This window comes from Pinus tabuliformis, chromosome 9, assembly GCF_031772625.1.
Source record: "Pinus tabuliformis cultivar Carrire ecotype Pingquan chromosome 9, CPIR1, whole genome shotgun sequence".
NCBI lineage: Eukaryota > Viridiplantae > Streptophyta > Pinopsida > Pinales > Pinaceae > Pinus > Pinus tabuliformis.
The window spans coordinates 156,162,648-156,181,423 of NC_142307.1; the positions used below are offsets into that span (position 1 = coordinate 156,162,648).

The 18,776-nt window shown below is 38.9% G+C and overlaps 2 protein-coding genes across 2 annotated transcripts; both read right to left on the reverse strand.

Annotated features, from left to right (window-relative positions):
- Window positions 1-6,803: 6,803 nt before the first annotated feature.
- LOC149147594 (uncharacterized) lies at window positions 6,804-10,055 on the reverse strand. Its single transcript, XM_089441884.1, has one exon. It carries the CDS (start codon window positions 10,053-10,055, stop codon window positions 6,804-6,806), a length of 3,252 nt encoding a protein of 1,083 aa, XP_089298010.1.
- Window positions 10,056-10,114: 59 nt separating this feature from the next.
- On the reverse strand, window positions 10,115-11,014 carry LOC149147595 (uncharacterized). Its single transcript, XM_089441885.1, has one exon. The coding sequence runs from the start codon at window positions 11,012-11,014 to the stop codon at window positions 10,115-10,117; it is 900 nt and encodes a 299-aa protein (XP_089298011.1).
- Between the last annotated feature and the right edge of the window lie 7,762 nt (window positions 11,015-18,776).

Below are 18,776 nucleotides of genomic sequence, written 5' to 3' on the forward strand. Positions count from 1 at the left end.
ATAGAAAATATTGGACCTGGACCAAGGTATGTGCCCCTTTCATAAAGAAGCATCTAGGGAGATGATTAAGCATTTGGTGTATCATTTTCTCCTCCTCTAAGTGGATTTATTAAATTGAATTAAATGGCACGTCGAAACATAATATTAGTTGTGAAGGAATGGGAGGTGTGTTCAAAGATTGTAGCTCTAAAGCTCTGAGGGTATTTTCTCAAAGTTGTGAATCTACTAGAAATAACATGGCGAAGTTATAGGCTTTGGAACATGGCCTTCAAATTGTTATTCGGGAAGGATTTTTCTCTATTCAAGTTGATTGGGACTCTACGTTAGTTATCAACTATGTTTAGAAACTGATCCATGGCCAACCCTGGGTAAACTAGCAAGGAGTTGGAGACTTGAAATTTTGATTTGCAATATCCTAAGCTTGATTAAGCAACTGGAGTATGTCAGTGTTCATCATACTAGAAGAGTAGGAAATAAGGTTACATACTTTATCGCAAACCTAGGTTGTCAAAGTAGGGAGGTTAATTTGGATGTAATGGGGGCCTTGGAGTAAGTGCTCGCCACCCCATAGTATGTTATCAACATTAAAGGAGGGGGGACATGACCTACCCTCACATGCATTAACATGCAGTTCTCCAATTGGTAGTTTAATTGTATAATGGGTATGGTGGGTTTTGGTCCAGATCATGGTGGGTTGAGAGGAGCCAAGGGTAGGTCCTCGGTCTCTTATTGCAAATTCTTTGTTCAAGTTGTGTGAGAAAGAAGCTCTACGTGGAGGTTAGCATCTAGATTTAAAGCACTAAGAGGTGGTTGTGTTGGCCAATGAAAGTGGTGGATAAAGTTGTTGAGTTCCCTAGTTGCCTTGTTTCGTGCATGGTCAATTGGAATTTTATTTGTAGGTGGGTTTCCGAGGACGTCAATTATCTCATGTGATGCTAAGTATTAGTTCTTTGATTCACTATGCTTGGTCTCTTCCTTTCATTATTACGTCATGCCTAGGTCTGAGGTGCTAGGGTGTAAGTATTTATGTATGAATTTTCATTTCCGGTTTGTGGGTAAAGCTCAGGGTGGCTCATCAACTCGTCTATGGTTATTGGCTCAGGGTCCCTTAAAAAGAATTAGGTTTGGAAAGGAGAGTCTAGTCTGGCTAAAATTTTGGGGTGTTGTTATGTTAGGTATTTTCCATGGTCAGTTAAGCTTTTGTTGGTTGAGTATTGTGGTTGATCACGCCCTATTGGCATCTGACAACTTTTAGTATTTCTGTATCTACTCTCTTGTTCAGTGGCCAACAGTGATGAGTTCTTGGTCAAGGATGGTTTGCCCTCTCTCTATTGTTAGGGATTATGTAGAGTTTGAGGCATTATTTTGGAGTTTTTGTGATGATATCGTGTGTTGGTACCCTAGTATTTTAGGAGGTGGGTATCATCCTTTCTCTTGTTTCTTTTCAGGTAGGTGTATACACAACAACTGCTACAAGTGTGCCCCTCGAGTCTTATCTATGCCACTGAGACGAAGAATGAGGTGTTGGCGAGGGGTTGGGAGTGACCCGCAGGGGCAACGAGGCGTGATACTCTTTGCTCATGACTTGGCTACCACCTATTTCAATGTTGTTCCACTAGACACTTGGAAGGAATTTCGCAAACTTGAGATAGGAGCGTGGGTTGAAAGATAATATCATTCGGTTTATGAGATCATGGAGGACACCTCGACATGGGTCTTGACCTTGGGCACACCAGGGGAAGGAAGAAGCAACACTTAAACTATATTGCTATACATTGGAAAATGAGGACCATGTTGGGCTTGGTCTTGAAGGATAAGCATTTAGAGAAGTATAATGTCTTCGCAACCTTGGAAGACATCAAGAGGATGCTTAGAAATCAACATTTTTGCTTGGACATGATTGAATCCCTCTTAGTGCATGTGTAAAGTCATATAACCTACAAATCAGACAGTGGTGACCTATTGGATCCTTCGGGCTTAAGTGTGAGGACTCTAATGATTATTTCCTCCTATGAAAATGATTAGTGAAGTCATTGCGATGGTTGCAATTGGATGGTGTTTGTGGTGGTTCTTAGCCTGGTCTGGAGGGCTCTTCTTATTTTTTTTGGTTTGTTTTTCCTAGTTAAACTTCGATCTCAGAGATTTGGCCTTGACTATGCACTAGTTGTGTTAATTGTGTATGATTTTTGATGTTGATATACTAGCTAGGCCCTCTGTTGTTCGTAAGATGGTTGTGGTGTTTATGTATGGTTGAATTTTGTTGGCAATATTGTCTGGGACTGTATTGTAATGTGTCTGGCCAAATTTGGCATCGACTTCGGTGTAAATTGGGCTATGGGAATCATTATTTTTGGGGGCATGGATGGGGACTATTCTTGTCTATGTGTTAGTTGTGTTAATTTTGTATGATTTTTGATGTTGATATACTAGCTAGGTCCTTTGTTGTTCATAAGTTGGTTATGGTGTTTATGTATGGTTGAATTTTATTGGCAATATTGTTTGGGACTGTATTGTAATGTGTCTAGCCAGATTTGGCATCGACCTTGGTGTAAGTTGGGCTCTAGGAATCGTTACTTTTTTGGGCATGCATGGGGACTCTTTAGTTTCTAGTCACTAGTCACTAGTCGCAGTGTGTTGAGGAGAGTCAAAATCCTCAACGAGCATTCTGGAAAATCCATGTCACTCTGATTTTTTATTAATATATAGCCTTGATTCACAAAAAAATAAAAATTATACGTATGGTTAGTACAATTTAATATATATGACATTTTCCAATATGATTTATATTTACTGGTTAGGGTTAAAGCATGAGACACATGATAATATATATTTTATAATTTTATATTTTATATTTTACAACTATCTTAGGGTTAATCTCTTTTAATATATAAAACATTTATTAGAATATGTAATTTATACTTATAAATTAGGGTTGAAGCACTATAAATTAGGTTTAAAGCATCAACAAGAGCCAATGTTAGGGCAATACTCAAAGTCAATCTCGAAAGGATACACAGAATGTATTTGTAGGTCTCAAACCATTTTTTTATTCACCATGTTTTTACACTCCTTTTAGAGTTCTTCTCTTATATCTTTGGGCATATTTGGAATAGGATTTAAGATTAAGTTTTGTGCAGATTTGTGGAATTTTTTTGGGTTTAGTTTGTGTGTGTATTTTTTTACTTTACCCATTGGATCAACTTAAGTGATGCATCATAAGTAATGGCTATTTAATTTTTTCGGATCAGGCATCTAGGCTCATAATCAAGTTTTGAATCAATGATGATTATGTAGGCTCATAATCAGGTTTTGAATTAATGATGACTATGTTTGCATGCAAAATGATAATAATTAATTAGCAATATATGAAGAATGTTACCAGTGCATGAAGAAAATTCAAGGTTAAACATATTTATCCTTTCATATGTTTTGATAATTGCAGGTTTTGAATTAATGATGACTATGTTTGCATGCAAAATGATAATAATTAATTAGCAATATATGAAGAATGTTACCAGTGCATGAAGAAAATTCAAGGTTAAACATATTTATCCTTTCATATGTTTTGATAATTGACACAGTGCAGCTCTACATTGTAACTTGCAAAAATTTATATATTTAAATATAAAATTCAAGAGTGAGAAAATTATTATTTTTTAATTATTAATGTAAATAATATTTTATAATATTATATGGTTAGGTTATTAATGTTTTCAAAGAGTTTTATAGATATTAATAAAGCCATTGAAATTTAAAATATAAACTATTTACCACATTATTTTACTTTTTCATCATGTCTTTTACTCTCTTTTTTAAACTTCTTCTCCCATATTTTTGAGCATATTCGGAATAAGATTTAAGGTTCAGTTTCACCCATATTTGTGGAATAACTTTTTTGGGTTTAGTTTATGTGTGTTGTTTCACTTTATCCCAATATCAAATAAATCAACTTCAACAATGGATTATAAGTAATGGGTCTTTAATTCTTTTGGACGCAAATCTAGACTTACAATTAGGCTTTGAATCAAGGATTACTATGTTTGCACTCAAAATGATAATGATTAATTATGTAGTGTTAATGTTACCCATATGTGCAGAAAATTTAAGGTTATTAGTATTATTATTTTTAATTGACTTAGTTATGTTAATCCCACAATAACCTGTAAAAAATTATAAATTTAAATATAAAATTCAAGATTATTTTTGTAGTTACTAATGTAAATAAGATTTTATAATATTGTTTTATTTAGGTTATTACTTTTTCAAATAGTTTGATAGATATTAACAAAGCCATTAAAATTTAAAATATAAGATCTTTACCACATTATTTTACTTTTACTACATTACTCTATTAAATTAAATTTACAAATATTGATATATTAATTTATAAAAAATAAATGTTATGTAGATTTATATTATATTTTATTCAAATAAAATATATGAATAAGAATAAAATATTCATATATTGTAATTTATAATGAAAAAATGACAAATTAAGAAAAAAGATTGGACATAATTTTTTCTTTTATTTTATAATCATATGAAGGAGATAAATAAAAATATAATAATACTAATATATAATATGTAAAGGTCACAATATATAGATATTATAAACTAGCCTATATCCATCTTAACTCTGGATCTATCAAGCCCCGAGAGGGATCAAATCTCTTGAGATGCAAATCTTTCCTCAAATTTTGCACTAAAAAAAAGGTTTACACCTTGAGAGATTCGATCCATCTTTGGGCTTGATAGATCTAGAGTTAAAATATATCTAGTAGTTATTATTGCATCGAATGGGGAAGATGTGTAAGTGTAATGTAAGCAAGTATGTATGTCAACTTGTTTTATCATTTTTATGAGTGCATTGAAATTATAATGATGATGATGATGGTTAATTTCCGTTAAGACCAATATGGTCTATCCGACTTTAAGAAAGTAAGTGATTAACTAAAACTTTTTAGTATGTTATTTCTATGATAAAAATGATGGGATAGAAGCATTATGAGGTCACTATAGTTTTGTTGACTTAAAAAATCAAGAAGGTTAGTAGCGTGGCAATTTTTTTGAAAAGAAGAACGAATGTAAAGACTGGGAAATCTAAGAGAAAGTGTTTTTCATCTTCAACTCTCTTAGTATCGCAATGGAGGTAGATTATTTCATCCCGGGATGTTTTGGGAATAGACCAACACCCGATTTCACTCAGAAGCTCATGAGAATTAGTTCTTATTCTTATTATAATATTTTATAATTTACGAGTATTTTACGTTTAATCTAATTTAACATACATAACATTCATTATAATATATAATCTATAACCACATGTTAGGGTTAAAGCAGTATAAATTAGGTTTAAAGCACTATAAATTAGGTTTAAAACATCAACGTGGACCACAAGAAGAAGCATTACATACATTCAATCCCTAAAGAGGTCGTCAAGAAGAAAGGATTACAAAGACAAATGTTCAATAGCAATCAAACATTTTTATCTTCACTGTGTTTTTACTCTTTTTAGACTTCTCTCATCTTTGGGCATATTTTTTTATTTTTTTTACAAAGTCGGTTACTCATATATTATAAAAGCCAGCAATACAAAATTCTAGTACAGGAGGGGAATGGCTCTGAGAGCTGAGGTTCAAAAGCGGGTTCGCAGACCCATAATCCTCGAAGCTTCTCTTAATTGAACACAAAGCTAGAGACAAACGGCTATATTGCTTGGCGAAAGAACCACCTAACCAACTGAATTTACAATGCATATTTTTCAAGGGAAATGCTGAGTGACTGAATCGTCCGGGAGCGGATCCTTCCGGGCACTTGCTTTGGTTGAAGCTTCAGCCTGCTGGCTTTGGGTGAGGGAGCGAATGTGATCAATGGCCGCCTCCAAGTGGATGCATCGATCCTTTAAAGCTTCAATCTCATTCTTCCTTTTTTCCAGTTTCTTGCGCTTTGAGTTCCTATCGGAATGATAGTCTTCTGTCAGCTCCTTCAGCTGCTTGATCAAGCTGTTGATCATGATCGTATGGGACTTGCACATATTACACTCCCTATTATTGAATATATTTCCCATAGGATTTCTGGGCTGAGCCTGATTGGCTGGCTGGTTTTGATGCTCCGCCATCCTAGCAAACTGGAAACTGGGATCAGAAGGCTCACGAGGAGCGGGGATTAGAGTTACAGAGGGAGGGAAGACGATGTCACAAAGTTGCTGGCGCGATAGATTAAGGATTGAGGAACTCAGGAAATTTCTGAGGGCTCTGCTGAGGACAAAAACTACACTGTTAGCTATAAGCAAAACAACGGAATGCAAACCAGAGATTACCGAGGACAGAGGACGGAAGTCTGGATCCCGGAGCGAGCAGAGGGCTTCCGAACGATGCCTGAGCTTGGAGAGAGCGAAGATATGGCTTCTTGCTTGATTACGAGCTGTGAAAATCTGATAAACTAGGCTGTAATATATAGAGGGAGGGAGGGTCCTTTTGCGTTTGATCCGATTCCGAATGAGCCCGATCTTGAGAAGAGAGCAGTCTTTGGTCATTATTCCTCTTCTGACCAGGTGCGTACATGAGGGATGGGCTCGGCCGCCTCCCCAGAGAATGACTGCGCTGCTAAGGAGGAGATTCGTGCTGAGGATGGGATTAATGATGAGCTCTAGATCCTGAGAGCGATTTTGTCTCCCTTTGTACGCAATTATGCAGTCGAGGAGATTAGAGAGGAGAGGTAAAGATTTTGTAGGGGGTTCGAAATGATGGACAGAATGCCTGAGGTGACTGCTTCCTTGGGGAAGAGCGATGGAAGGGATTTGGTTATGGAATATCCTTTTCATAGAGTGTTTCATTCTCTCTTACCTGTCCTGGCTTTCTTTTTGCGGCTTGGTTTGCTTGTTCATCCGCCTCCTTGTTATTACTTCTTAGCACATGTTTGAAAGTAACACCTCCGAGAGCTCTGATGTTTTCCAATGACCTGCTTTTGATATTATTCAGGGCCATTTGATTGAAGTCTTTCCCTGAGTTCATGGCTGCAATAATTATTGCTGAATCGCCCAAAATGAGGAGATTCTGGAGGCCGAGTTTCCTAGAAATGAGGGTGCCCAGAAGAAGGCTGTAAGCTTCTGCCTTGTTGTTGGTCATTTTGCCTAATCCCCATTCATAGGTTACTATGATTTTCCCTTGGGGGTCCTTAATTATCCCGACTGCTCCGGCTTGACCTGGATTATTCTTTGAAGCCCCATCAAAATGGAGGACTGGTCTTTTTTGGTTTCGAATCCACTGTCTGATTTCTTCCTCTGTCCCTCGTAGCTTCCAGTCCGAGTTGCTTTTCCCTGTTCTTATACTTTTCCTTGGATTTGCTATGTACTTAAATTTGCTCATCCACTCTTTTATCCTTTCATCTGCCACCTCTGTATCCATCTGAGTTATACCGTTGGCTTCAATAGTCTCGGAAATGAGGGCAGTTGCTTTTGCCAAGATGCCCGTTATGCTTGGTTTTTCATTGTTGAAAATACACTTATTTCGTGCAATCCATATCTGCCAACACAGGTTTGGAGGAATACTGTTCCAGAACCTTGTAGCTATAGTTTTGCCTTTTTTGAATTGAAGAAGGCTTTTTTCCCAGTTTTTTTGGAGAATCGAAATCTGATTGGGAAAATCTTCTGTGATTATGGGACTGGTAAGGTGTTTCCAGCAGGCTTTTGCAAGCGGACATTCGATGAAGAGATGGGTGGTGTTTTCCTCCGCGGCCCTGCACATGCAACAAATTGAGGGTCCATGAATACCTCTCTTTCTGAGATTCTCTGCCGTGAGGATTTTCCCATGGAGTAAGGTCCAGTTGAACAATTTAACCTTAGGGAGACATTCAGTTCTCCAAGCGACTTTGTACAAGGGCCAATTATTGACTGCTGAGGCGTTCTGAAGAGCTTTATATCCATCTTTGACCGAGTATCTTCCTCCGTTGGGATCCCATACGAATTTATCATCTTGTTCTTTGTGTATGGGAGCTGAGCCTATGAGGGAGCTCTTAAGCTCTTCCCAGAGATTAGAGAGGTCTGAGGGGAGGTTGAGAGTCCTCCAACCTGTCCAACAGTTCTGTTCCCAAAGAGAAATATCGAAAAGAGTAATGAAGCTTGCCTCTGTCATCCACCTCTGAAGGGGTCTGAGATGAGGGATCATTTCTCTAGCATTTGTCCCCATTATTCTATCTTTCCAAATACTGATGTCTCTGCCATTGCCTGGGGCCCTGGAAATATAAGATTTGAATTGAGGGAGCGATTTTTTGATGAGATTCCAGATGGGTGTACCCTGCCTGTCTATGATATTTTCTGTGATGATATTACTATTCACCCTGCTCAAATATTTCTTCTTGATTACATCCGTCCACCAAGCCCCTTTTTCATTGAGAATTCTCCAAATTAATTTGTAGCCCATCGCCATGTTTGCTAATCTTGGGATTCTGATTCCAAGTCCACCCTTCTCCAAGGGGAGAATAACCTTTTCCCATTTTACCAAGCTAAACTTTTTAGTGTTTTGCTTTCCTCCTTGCCACAGGAAACTTCTGATGATCAGCTCCATGTGCTTGTGGATACTGGCCGGTGCAAGAGTAATTGCAAACTGATAAATAGGGAGCGAGGCTAGGATGGACTTGATTAGGATTGTTCTGCCTGCTAAGTTGAGCCAATACACTCCCCAGTTCTGAAGTTTGCCTCTGAGTTTTTCAATTATCTTTACCCAGATCTCAGATTTGATTGATTCCTTTGCTAAAGGTAGCCCTAGATACATGAAATGAGTCCAATTTCTTTGGGCTGGGATTTCCATGATTAAGGATATTCGCTGGATAATATGATTGGGGACATTCCAAGTGTAGATCATACATTTGTTGTTGTTGAGCTTGCCACCAGAAGCTTGGAGGAAGAGGTCCAAAGCTTTCTTAAACCTTCTGGCCATGAGGCTTGAGGCACCTCCTATTAGTAAGGTGTCATCTGCGAAAAGAGAGTGATTGATACCTTTGATTCCTCTGACTATTTCTACCCCTGTTATTTCTTTTTTCTTGCGCAGATTTTCCAACTTCATACTTAGAGATTCCGCCATGAGGATATAAAGGAAGGGGGAGAGCGGGCACCCTTGCCTCAGTCCTCTTGAACTTTTGAAGGCTTTGTTGGGTCTGCCATTGATGAGGGGGGCCGTCCAATTGTCTGATATGCATTCCATAACCCTGCTAATGAAGAGCTCGGATATACCAAATTTCTTAAGTACAGCCTGGAGAAAAGAGTGGTTGACCCGGTCGAAGGCATTTGCCATGTCTAACTTGATGATCATACCCTTTTCCTTTCTAGAAATGCTGCTCTGAATAGCCTCTTGAATAAGAATGACATTGTCCGTTATTTGTCTCCTGGGGACGAAGCCACCTTGATTCTCGGAAATGAGAGAAGGGAGAATTTTTTTGAGCCTGTTTGCTAAGATCTTAGTGATGATTTTGTAAGACACATTGCAGAGGGATATTGGATGGAATCTGTTGAAGGATTGAGGATTGGGATCTTTGGGTATAAGGGCCAAGTGGGAGGATTTCATACCGCTGCCCATCTTACATTTTTTGAAAAAAAATTTGGCCACTCTGATATAGTCCTTCTTTATGATGTCCCAATGGGTCTTGTAGAAGTCCACCGTGAAGCCATCAGGACCCGGAGCCTTGTCCGAGGCCATGCTAAGAATTGTCTGCTCTATCTCTTCCACCGTGAGCTCTTTGTCCAGCTCAATGTTTTGGACTTCTGAAATTTTGTTCTCCATTATGTCAAGGAATTCCATGTTGTCTCTATACTGCGGATCCGCTGTGAGAAGGTCTTGAAAATGGTGGGACGCTGCCTCCATGATTTCCTCTTGCTCTTTTAGTTCTTTTCCTTCCACTATAATTTTTTCAATATTGTTCCCAGCTCGCCTCATTTTCAAACTATTGTGGAAAAAGGAAGTATTTCGGTCTCCCGATTTGAGCCAAAGGCATCTCGACTTTTGCCTTTGTTCCTCCTCCTCCTTTCTGTTCTGCTTGTACAACTCCTTTTGTAATTCCATTTCTTTGAGCTGATCTTCTTCCGTGTCTTGTCTAGTTTCTTTTTCTTGGTTCCATTGTATTATTTTTCTTGAAGGTCTATTTTGTTTTTACTCTCTTCTTTTGCCTTGTCTCTGGCCCAATGTTTGATGGCAAGACGAAGGAGCTTTAGCTTTGATTCCCAAACGAAATGCGGGGAGCCTGTGATTTCTGCTGCCCACTGTTCTTTTATCAGAGATCTGAAGTCCTCATTGCTGTCCCAAGCTCTGTTGTACTTGAAGGGGAGCGGACCCATGTTTTTACCCTTGTCCAATTTCAGAGCCACAGGCTTGTGATCTGAAATGTAACCTTGGATGATAAGGCTTTTGATATTTGAGAAATTGGCTACTATTCTCTCTTGTACCAGAATGCGGTCCAGCCTCTCTTTTATATTGTTCCGACCTGCTCTCTTGTTTGACCAGGTGAAGCGCCCGTTTTGAGGTTGAATGTCCACCAGATTATGGGTTTGTATGATTTCTTCAAGGGCATCTCTTGAGGAATCTGCAAGGAAATTTCCCCCTATCTTTTCTTCTGCGTTCCTTATTAGATTCAGGTCCCCACCCAAGAAGATATTCCTTCCTTGGGCATCCGTTAGGTCTGCAGAGATTGAGTCCCAACAAGAGGCTTTGTCTCGGAAGTGAGGGGGGGCATATACATTATAAATGGTGTACTCTTCTGTCAAAGCTGTGTTTTGGATGTCTAATCTGATCCACCAACCGCTCTGCCTGTGGTTTATTAGTTTCCATTTTCGTTTATCCCAGATTGTCCCTATACCACCTGAGGCACCCATTGCACTTACTGCTATTCCTTCATAAGTTTTACTTCTTTTCAGGCTATTTTGGAATTCCTGCTCATTGATTTTGGTCTCCTGGAGTAGGAGGATGTCTGGATTTTCTGATTTAAGTAGGTCTCGGACTGCATTTGCTTTAAGGGAGGAGCCCATCCCCCTACAATTCCAAGAGACCAAATTCATCATTTACCTTGCTTGTTGTGGGTCCCGCCTTTCTCTTTCATTTTCTCTCCACTTCCTTTTGTCTTGTCCAGATAAGTGTCCATTGGCTGTTGAGTCCCTGTGGCCATTTCTTTAGCTGCGGTCTCGTCCCTTATCTCTTTGTTGGATTTCCTGCCGACTTTTCTTGGGGGATCAATGGAGGTGTTGTTTTCCTTTGTCTTGTTCCTTGTTAGGATTCTTTCAACTGTTGGAGGAGGAGAGGATGGCGGAGGTGAGGAAGGGGTTTCGATGGGAGCTCTCGGGGAAGGAGGAGGGGAAGGGGGTTCTTCCGTGGACAGAGATTCAAAGGGGTTGGAGGATGAAGGGAAGGACGGGCCAGATTGAGAGGGGGGTGTAGGGTTTAGGGGAGGGTTTTTAGAGAGGTTTCCTTGAGGTGGGTTTGCTTTTTTCTTTTTGACTGTTTCCCAAACTTCCTCTGGAGCTTCAAGATTAGTATCAGAAACATTTATCTTAGATTTGTTACATCTATTGGCAAAATGCCCATATTCATGACATACCTTACATTTGAAGGGTAGTTGTTCGTAGTCCACTTGTTGTATGTGTGTCCATTGGTCGACTTTGAGTTTGATAGCTTCTGGCAGGCCCTTTCCCAGATCAACTTCTACACATATCCTTGCGCAAGCGTGCATATTCTCCTTTGGCTCCGATCTATCAATATACTTCCCCACTGCGTTTCCTATTGCTTTCACTGATTCGTCTCCCCAGCAGTGGAGAGGCAGGTGCGGGAGCCGAACCCATACAGGGACAGCGTTAGGAACGTCCATCTCTGGGTCAAAATCAGGAGTCCATCTATTCAAATAGAGGCCTCTTGTGTCCATAAAGTAAGGCCCATTTCTGAAGATGAGGTTGCGATCCTCCGTTGATTCAAAGAGAAAGGTAAAGAACCCTCTTCCACAGAATCGTATTGCTATCTTTCCTTGAACCATCGAGTTCCAGTTCCTTTCTACCCAGCGCTGGACCGTGCGTGGAGAGGGCCATAATCCCGTAAACTGGCCTACTAGACCTCTGTCAGCTAATGCCACTGTAGCTCTCCTCGGAAGGGCGGGAGGGAGCGAGACTTCCGGGATTTCATCCAGCTTTTTGATGAATCTTGAAGCTGAGGGTCTGATCCTTTCAATAGAGTTCTCTGGAATAAGCGAGGCAAAGGACTTTTCCAGATCTTCTTGTTCCTGATAGGGTGGATCCGATGCAGACATGGTTGGGGCACCTCTGGGAATCAAACAGAGGTGGGAAGCAGCCTAGCAGCAGCGCTGCCAGGCGCAGAGGCTCAGAGGGAGCAGATCCAAAGGGCAGGCGAGGCAGAGTCCCGAGTGAGAAAGCGCTGGGAGGGCAGGAGGCCCGGAAAAGGGGGAGGGCAGGAGGCCCCGAAAGGAGAGGGCAGGAGGCCCTGGAGGCAGGAGGAAAGCAGAGCCTAGCAGTGAAGCTGCCAGGCGCAGGCTCGCAGAGATCGATCAGGGAGCGGCCATGCGGGAGGAGCTCCAAACGCGCGCATCCAATCTCATCTTTGAGCATATTTGGAATAAGATTTAGGGTTCAATTTTGCACATATTTATGGAATAGTTTTTTGGGTTTAGCTTGTACGTGTATTGTTTCTCTTTACCAAATAAATCAACCTTTAGTAATGCATCATAAGTAATGGCTATTTAATTTTTTGGACCACACATCTCAGCTCATAATCAAGTTTTGACTCAATAATGATTATGTTTGCATTCAAAGTGATAATGATTAATTTTGTAGCAGTATTGATATATGAAGAATGTTATGCATATGTGAAGAAAATTTAAGGTTAATCATTTTCATCTTTTTATATGCTTTTATAATTGACTCAATTATGCATTGTAACCTGGAAAAACTTCATATGTTTAAATATAAAATTGAAGAGGGAGAAAATTGTTTTTTTTAATTATTAATGTAAATAAGATTATATCATATTATTATGTTTAGGTTATTAATGTTGTCAGCCAGTTTTATAGATATTAATAAAGCCATTAAAATTTAAAATATAAGTTATTTCCCACATTATTTAACTTTTCCAGCATGTTTTTTACTCTCCTATTGAACTTCTTCTCCCAAAAATTTTGGGAATAATTAGAATAGGATTTAGGGTTCATTTTTGTGCGCATTTGTGTAATGGTTTTCTAACTTTAGTTTTTGTGTGTTGTTTTACTTTACCCAAAAATAAAAGAGATCGACTTCATCAATGCATCATAATTAATGGCTATTTAATTTTTTGGTTTGTGCATCAAGGCTCATAATCAGATTTTTAATCAATGGTTACTATGTTTGCTTTCAAAGTGATAACTATTAATTCTATAGTGTTACCGATTTATGTAGAATGTTACCAATAGGTCAAGGAAATTTAAGGTTAATTATTTTTTTTTTGACTTAGTTTCATTGGTTGCATTGTATCGTGTAAAAAATATATAAATAAAAATTACAAATTTAAAAATAAAATTCAAGAGTGAGATTTTTTTAAAGTATTAATGTAAATAGGATTTTATAATATTATTTTGTTTAGATTGTTAGTGTTTTCAAAGATTTTTATAGATATTAATAGAGCCATTAAAATTTAAAATATAAATTCTTTACTACATTCTTTTTGTTTGCTAAGTTGTGTGAGTCCTGAGATGACTTTACGGTTAACCTTTGGCTTGAGAAACCCTGACATAAGTGTATCTAAGCCATCAAAATCGCCCTTGCATCACACTCAAATTGGGCCACACTAGCCCTTAAAATGGATGGTTTTTTTCCCACTGAGTTTCGATCCTATGAAGTTCACATCACTAAGTGTCTTAATAATACACCCCATCATTGTCTATTCTACACCACACAGACATTTACCGCATTATATTAATTTTACCACATCACTCTATTATATCAAGTTTACAAATTTTTATATATTAATTTATAAAAAAAAAAAAGTAAAAATATTATGTAGATTTATTATATATTTGATTAAAACAAAATATAGGAATAAGAATTGTTGAAAAAATGTAGCAAGAAAGGCTCAATTTGACTTTAGCCTTAGTCAAATTGAGTAAAATCGAATTTCCACATCAGCGAGACAACTTGGAGCTCAATGAATTAGAGTTAGAGAGCTTGGAGTTCAGTTATGCATGTGTGATTGCTAAATTCTAGTAGTCCAATTCAATTATTTTCAGTTGTATTCAATCAACTAACCTCTAACTATTGTTAGAGTAAGTTGAAGGTCAGTTGTGTAGTGGGACAATAGTCTAACTCAGAGGTCAGTTGTGCTCAAGAATTTTATTTCGCAGATCAGTAGAGTAGAATTGTGTCTCTTGATTTTAGATTAAATTTCTTGAGTAGTTGCAATTCTATCAAATTTCTACAAGGCATTGGAGCCCTGAAATCACATTAGAACCAGAACTTTGAAGTTGTTCCCTGGATTTTCGGAGCAACAACTTTAGTGCAACAATTTTTCTTTCATATTAGGAGAATGTCTTTCAATGGTCTGAGATTGGAGTATGCCCTTGAGGGTAGCTTGAATTTCATAGCTTGGAAGGATCGAATGGAAGCAATTCTCGATGAAAACTGTGTGTTAGAATATGTGAAAATTGATATTGCAAAACCTCCACAGTCGGATGCACAATAGTTAACCCAGTGGAAGAAGGATGTTGCAAAGGCGAGAAGAATTATTCTGGAAGGTGTGAGAGACCATGTGGTCTCAAATATCCATGGAAAAGAGACACCATTTTCTATGTGGAAGACATTGACTAAGCTATTTGAAAATAACAGCGGCCATAGAAAATCGGCCCTTAAAGACAAACTTTAAAACATTAAGATGGAAAAGAATGATACTATTCCACAGTATCTCTCAAGATTTACATATGTTAGGGATGAGCTTGGAGGGGTTGGTGTGAATGTTTCAAAAGATGACCTAGTGAGCCTAGCTCTTCTAGGCCTTCCAAAATCCTGCCACAATTGTCACGACTCTGTGAATGGAAGGGAAATATTAACAAATTGGGAAAGGTTGTGGTTTGATTTGGTTAAAGAAGAGTTTAGCAGAAATAATTGAGATGGAACATCATCCAAAGCTAAGGATGAAGAGAATTTTGTAATGGTTAGAAAGGGGAAGAAGACCTAGAGCAAACTTGAGTCCATCCAAAATAATGACAAGAATAAAGACACGAGTAACATAAAATGCTTCCACTGCCACAAACTCTGGAAATATGCAACAAACTTTATGCATAATAAGTCTACCAAGAAGCCTCCAAGAGGAGCAGCGGGTGAAGCACTAGCTTCACAATTCAAATTAGACTTCACCCTAATAACATGCATGGCTAAAACTCTTATGGGGAGTGTGTGGTATCTTGATTATGGTGCCTCATTCCATATGATAGTGTTGATGGTGCTAGATCCACTAACATCAGGGGATCACCTTGATATGAAGTCCCAACAAGACCTCACATCATTTGGTGTGGGATTCCCATCGTACGATGGCCCAATTGCCATTACCTTAAGGATTTTCCTCAACTCTTGCTTGTTAGCACAAGCGAGTGGTTTTCTTTGTCGTCGAGAAGTGAGGTTCACGTGCTTGGTGAGTGTAAGTGTCACTTGTGTCAATGGTTCTTTAACTGTCGAGGAAGAGGGTGAGAGTGAGTTCTAGGTCGATTGGGAGCAGTTCCAACACTGCTATGAACACACAACACAACATGACATGCACTGCATCCGAAGGAGCAGTCCACACGAATGTGGAAATTACAACATACAAGGTAAGATAACATGTACATCACTCAAAAGATCAGTCTGAATGAGTGCAACAGTTGTTACAACAAGATTCATGCGAAAGGTCTGTCTGATGTCCGGAGAGCAGTCTACACGGGCAAGTGTTATAGACATATTTGGGCACTGCAACCCCAATCACATATGTCCATAAACCAAGGGCTTCTAAGTCCCTAAAAGTTTTTTTTCATACCCTAAAGGAGCAAGGTCAGTTGATTACATAATCTCCCAGAAGTTCTCCATGAACAACTACTCAGAACTGGTCAAAGCAGGACCATACAGACTGCCCAGTGTTAAAGGTGCAATGCATCTCACCTGCCACATGAAAAAAGTGCGATGCATACTGGAAAGCCCTTCTATAGGGTGCGATGAGTGAGAGCAGACAAATGGCACAAGCAGTTTGCTAGGTGGAAACCCAGAGAATCTTCTAGAAATTGTTCATTTGACACTTGCCTCTCTGAGTTCGCCCAGGGATGAGTAAGAGATCTAAAATCTCCATGTGGGACCAGGAACTATCAGAAAGATGACACTAATCAAAATCCCAGAAGCTGACTCACCCCCTGCAAATATCTATAATGGATCCCTCATCCCAGAGATCCAAAGGTTGGAATTTGGTAATTTGCAAAGAGGTGCTGCTGGTTTCTCTTTGAAGACATTGTTGGGTGATCTTGCTTTGTGTGAGGTGAAGAGGGCTTTCAAGCTGGGAGGATGGCACTGGGTCAGACCAAGTGGTTGTAATCCTCTCTTCTACTACTTTTACTAATAAAGCTATTTGAGTTTTTGTGTATCTCTGAATATTGTGTTGGTATATGCATTTGTATGGTCAATATATATCTGATCCTATATTGTTTACAGTGAAAGATCTCTATGCTTTGATGGTATTATGTTGTTGTGAATCTACAGGTACTCTTTGAAGCGGGACAAGTAAGGAAGCAGTGGCAAGATCCTGTCAAAGGGTAAAGGAAACAAGCAAGGAACCAAGCGGAAGACTAAGGTTGGTACTCTCTGTTTCTTTCCCATCTCTCTCTCGTAAAGGAAAAACAAGTAACTTTAATCTGTTTGTTTCTAAGATAGCTACCCATCTTAGTGGGACTACCAGCTCTGAGTAGACACTAGATTTCCCGATAACAAAATGGCGACTCCACTGGGGAGTGATTAGTTTGATTGCTTGTCTCTATTTTTTTTATTCATAAACCACAGACGGAGCCTGAAGTCAAGCCGGCTAGCCTTCGAACTGCATTTGCTATGCAAGTGCAAAGTAGATCAATGATGCTTCAGTGAATCTCCGGGTTTGTTTATGAACTGAACAATTGATTTTCAAACATCCTAAGTGCCCTAGAGGTAGCTTGAGTAACCTCATTAGATCAGCCCTATACTTTGTAGTTACTGAATATCATTTGCTCGGCCTAAATCCCTAGACTAAACTGCAAACTGTGACCAAAAACCACGTTAAAGTCTCGTCCCTGGACCATCACACCCTGTCTTCTTGGCAATCTGGATGCATCACACCTCCTATGTGCAGTAGGTGGGATGCATCCATGTTTCCCTGTGTTACAGGTGCGATGATCAGACAAGACTAAATCTGCCTCCAGATTTTGGTTTTTTCTTCACTGTCTTCAGTTTTATTCAGGAGTTTTGTTGTCTATGATCAGTAGACCATTGTAGAAACCCCCTTTCTTTGCATCATCCAACCTCCATTGTACAAAGAATTGTGAATGTTTTTATGTATTGTGCACCATTTATAGTTCTCTTTTACAAAGAAGTAGCTTAATCGAACTGTCGTCTTTTGATTTGGAAGTGTCGCAAGTGTCGTTTTCAGTCAAAGAAAAGAATCCCATTGTTCTTGATAGTCGATTATACTGTTACTCTTGTATTTGATCTGAATTTATAAGTATTTCAAGTGTCGAAAGCAGTTTTCAATTCAAAATTGCAAAGTGTCGTCTTGCCTTCCTGTCGTTTTTTGAAAAGAAAATCGTTAGTACTGTCACTCTGAAGGAAGAGATAATTCAGATTTGTATTCAGCATTCTTTTTTTCATTCATACATTAAGAAAGCGAAAACAAATACATGCATGTGCATTTGCATTTAGACTGCTTGTTGATTGTGATTTAGGACAGTGAATCTAGTGTGTGCTCTCTGCTCTATGTTGAAAAGATTTCATTTCTCTTTCCTTAGTAGCTAGGATTTTCATTGCAAAAAGAAGATCAAACGACTGTTTATCATCTTAGATTGCATTTTAGGAATTGTATATTGACATCACGCGGTAAACCTGAAAGGCAAACTTCTTAAGAAAGATCAACTATAAAATAAATTCAATGAACATAAAGACGCTTTGGAACCTAACGCACAACATCTAGAAGTCTAGGCTAGAGATGTATTTTGGTGTTGTAAAGCCTGATAACTGTCACTTTCATCGTAGGTTGGGTGATTCCTCCTCTTTGAGACGATAAGTGCCAATACGGACTTGTGCTCCCACGTACCGTCGAGTATATATTGGGAGACCACAATAGGCTATATCCTTTATCCTTAGGAAGCCGTGTCTGCCACCCTATCGATCGCAATGCACTGAACACAACATTCGGGAAGATTGACTGCCGTACCGTAAAAAGTATTCTGCAGTTTTGCGATTGGTTTGGTAATCCCTCTGTCTAGATTTCCAGAGTAGTCTCTTTCGTTCCTTTTCAAACTCCTTAAAGGAAAAGGTCCATCTGAGCACTTGTCACTTCAGGCTCATTAAAATCGAAGGCGACTAGAGTCATCTTTAGCTTTTTCTCGACTCTTAAAAAGTGAAAAAGCAAGTTGTGTCAAAGCGTCTAAAATTTATTTTAATCGGAATAACGTCACTATTCCCTCGTTGGTCATAGGTTGAGAGAATGGAGTCCACCAACCAAGGATTCCCCCTTGGGGGAAATCCTAGTCCTTTCTCCTCTTGGGGAGATGTTGGTGCGCCT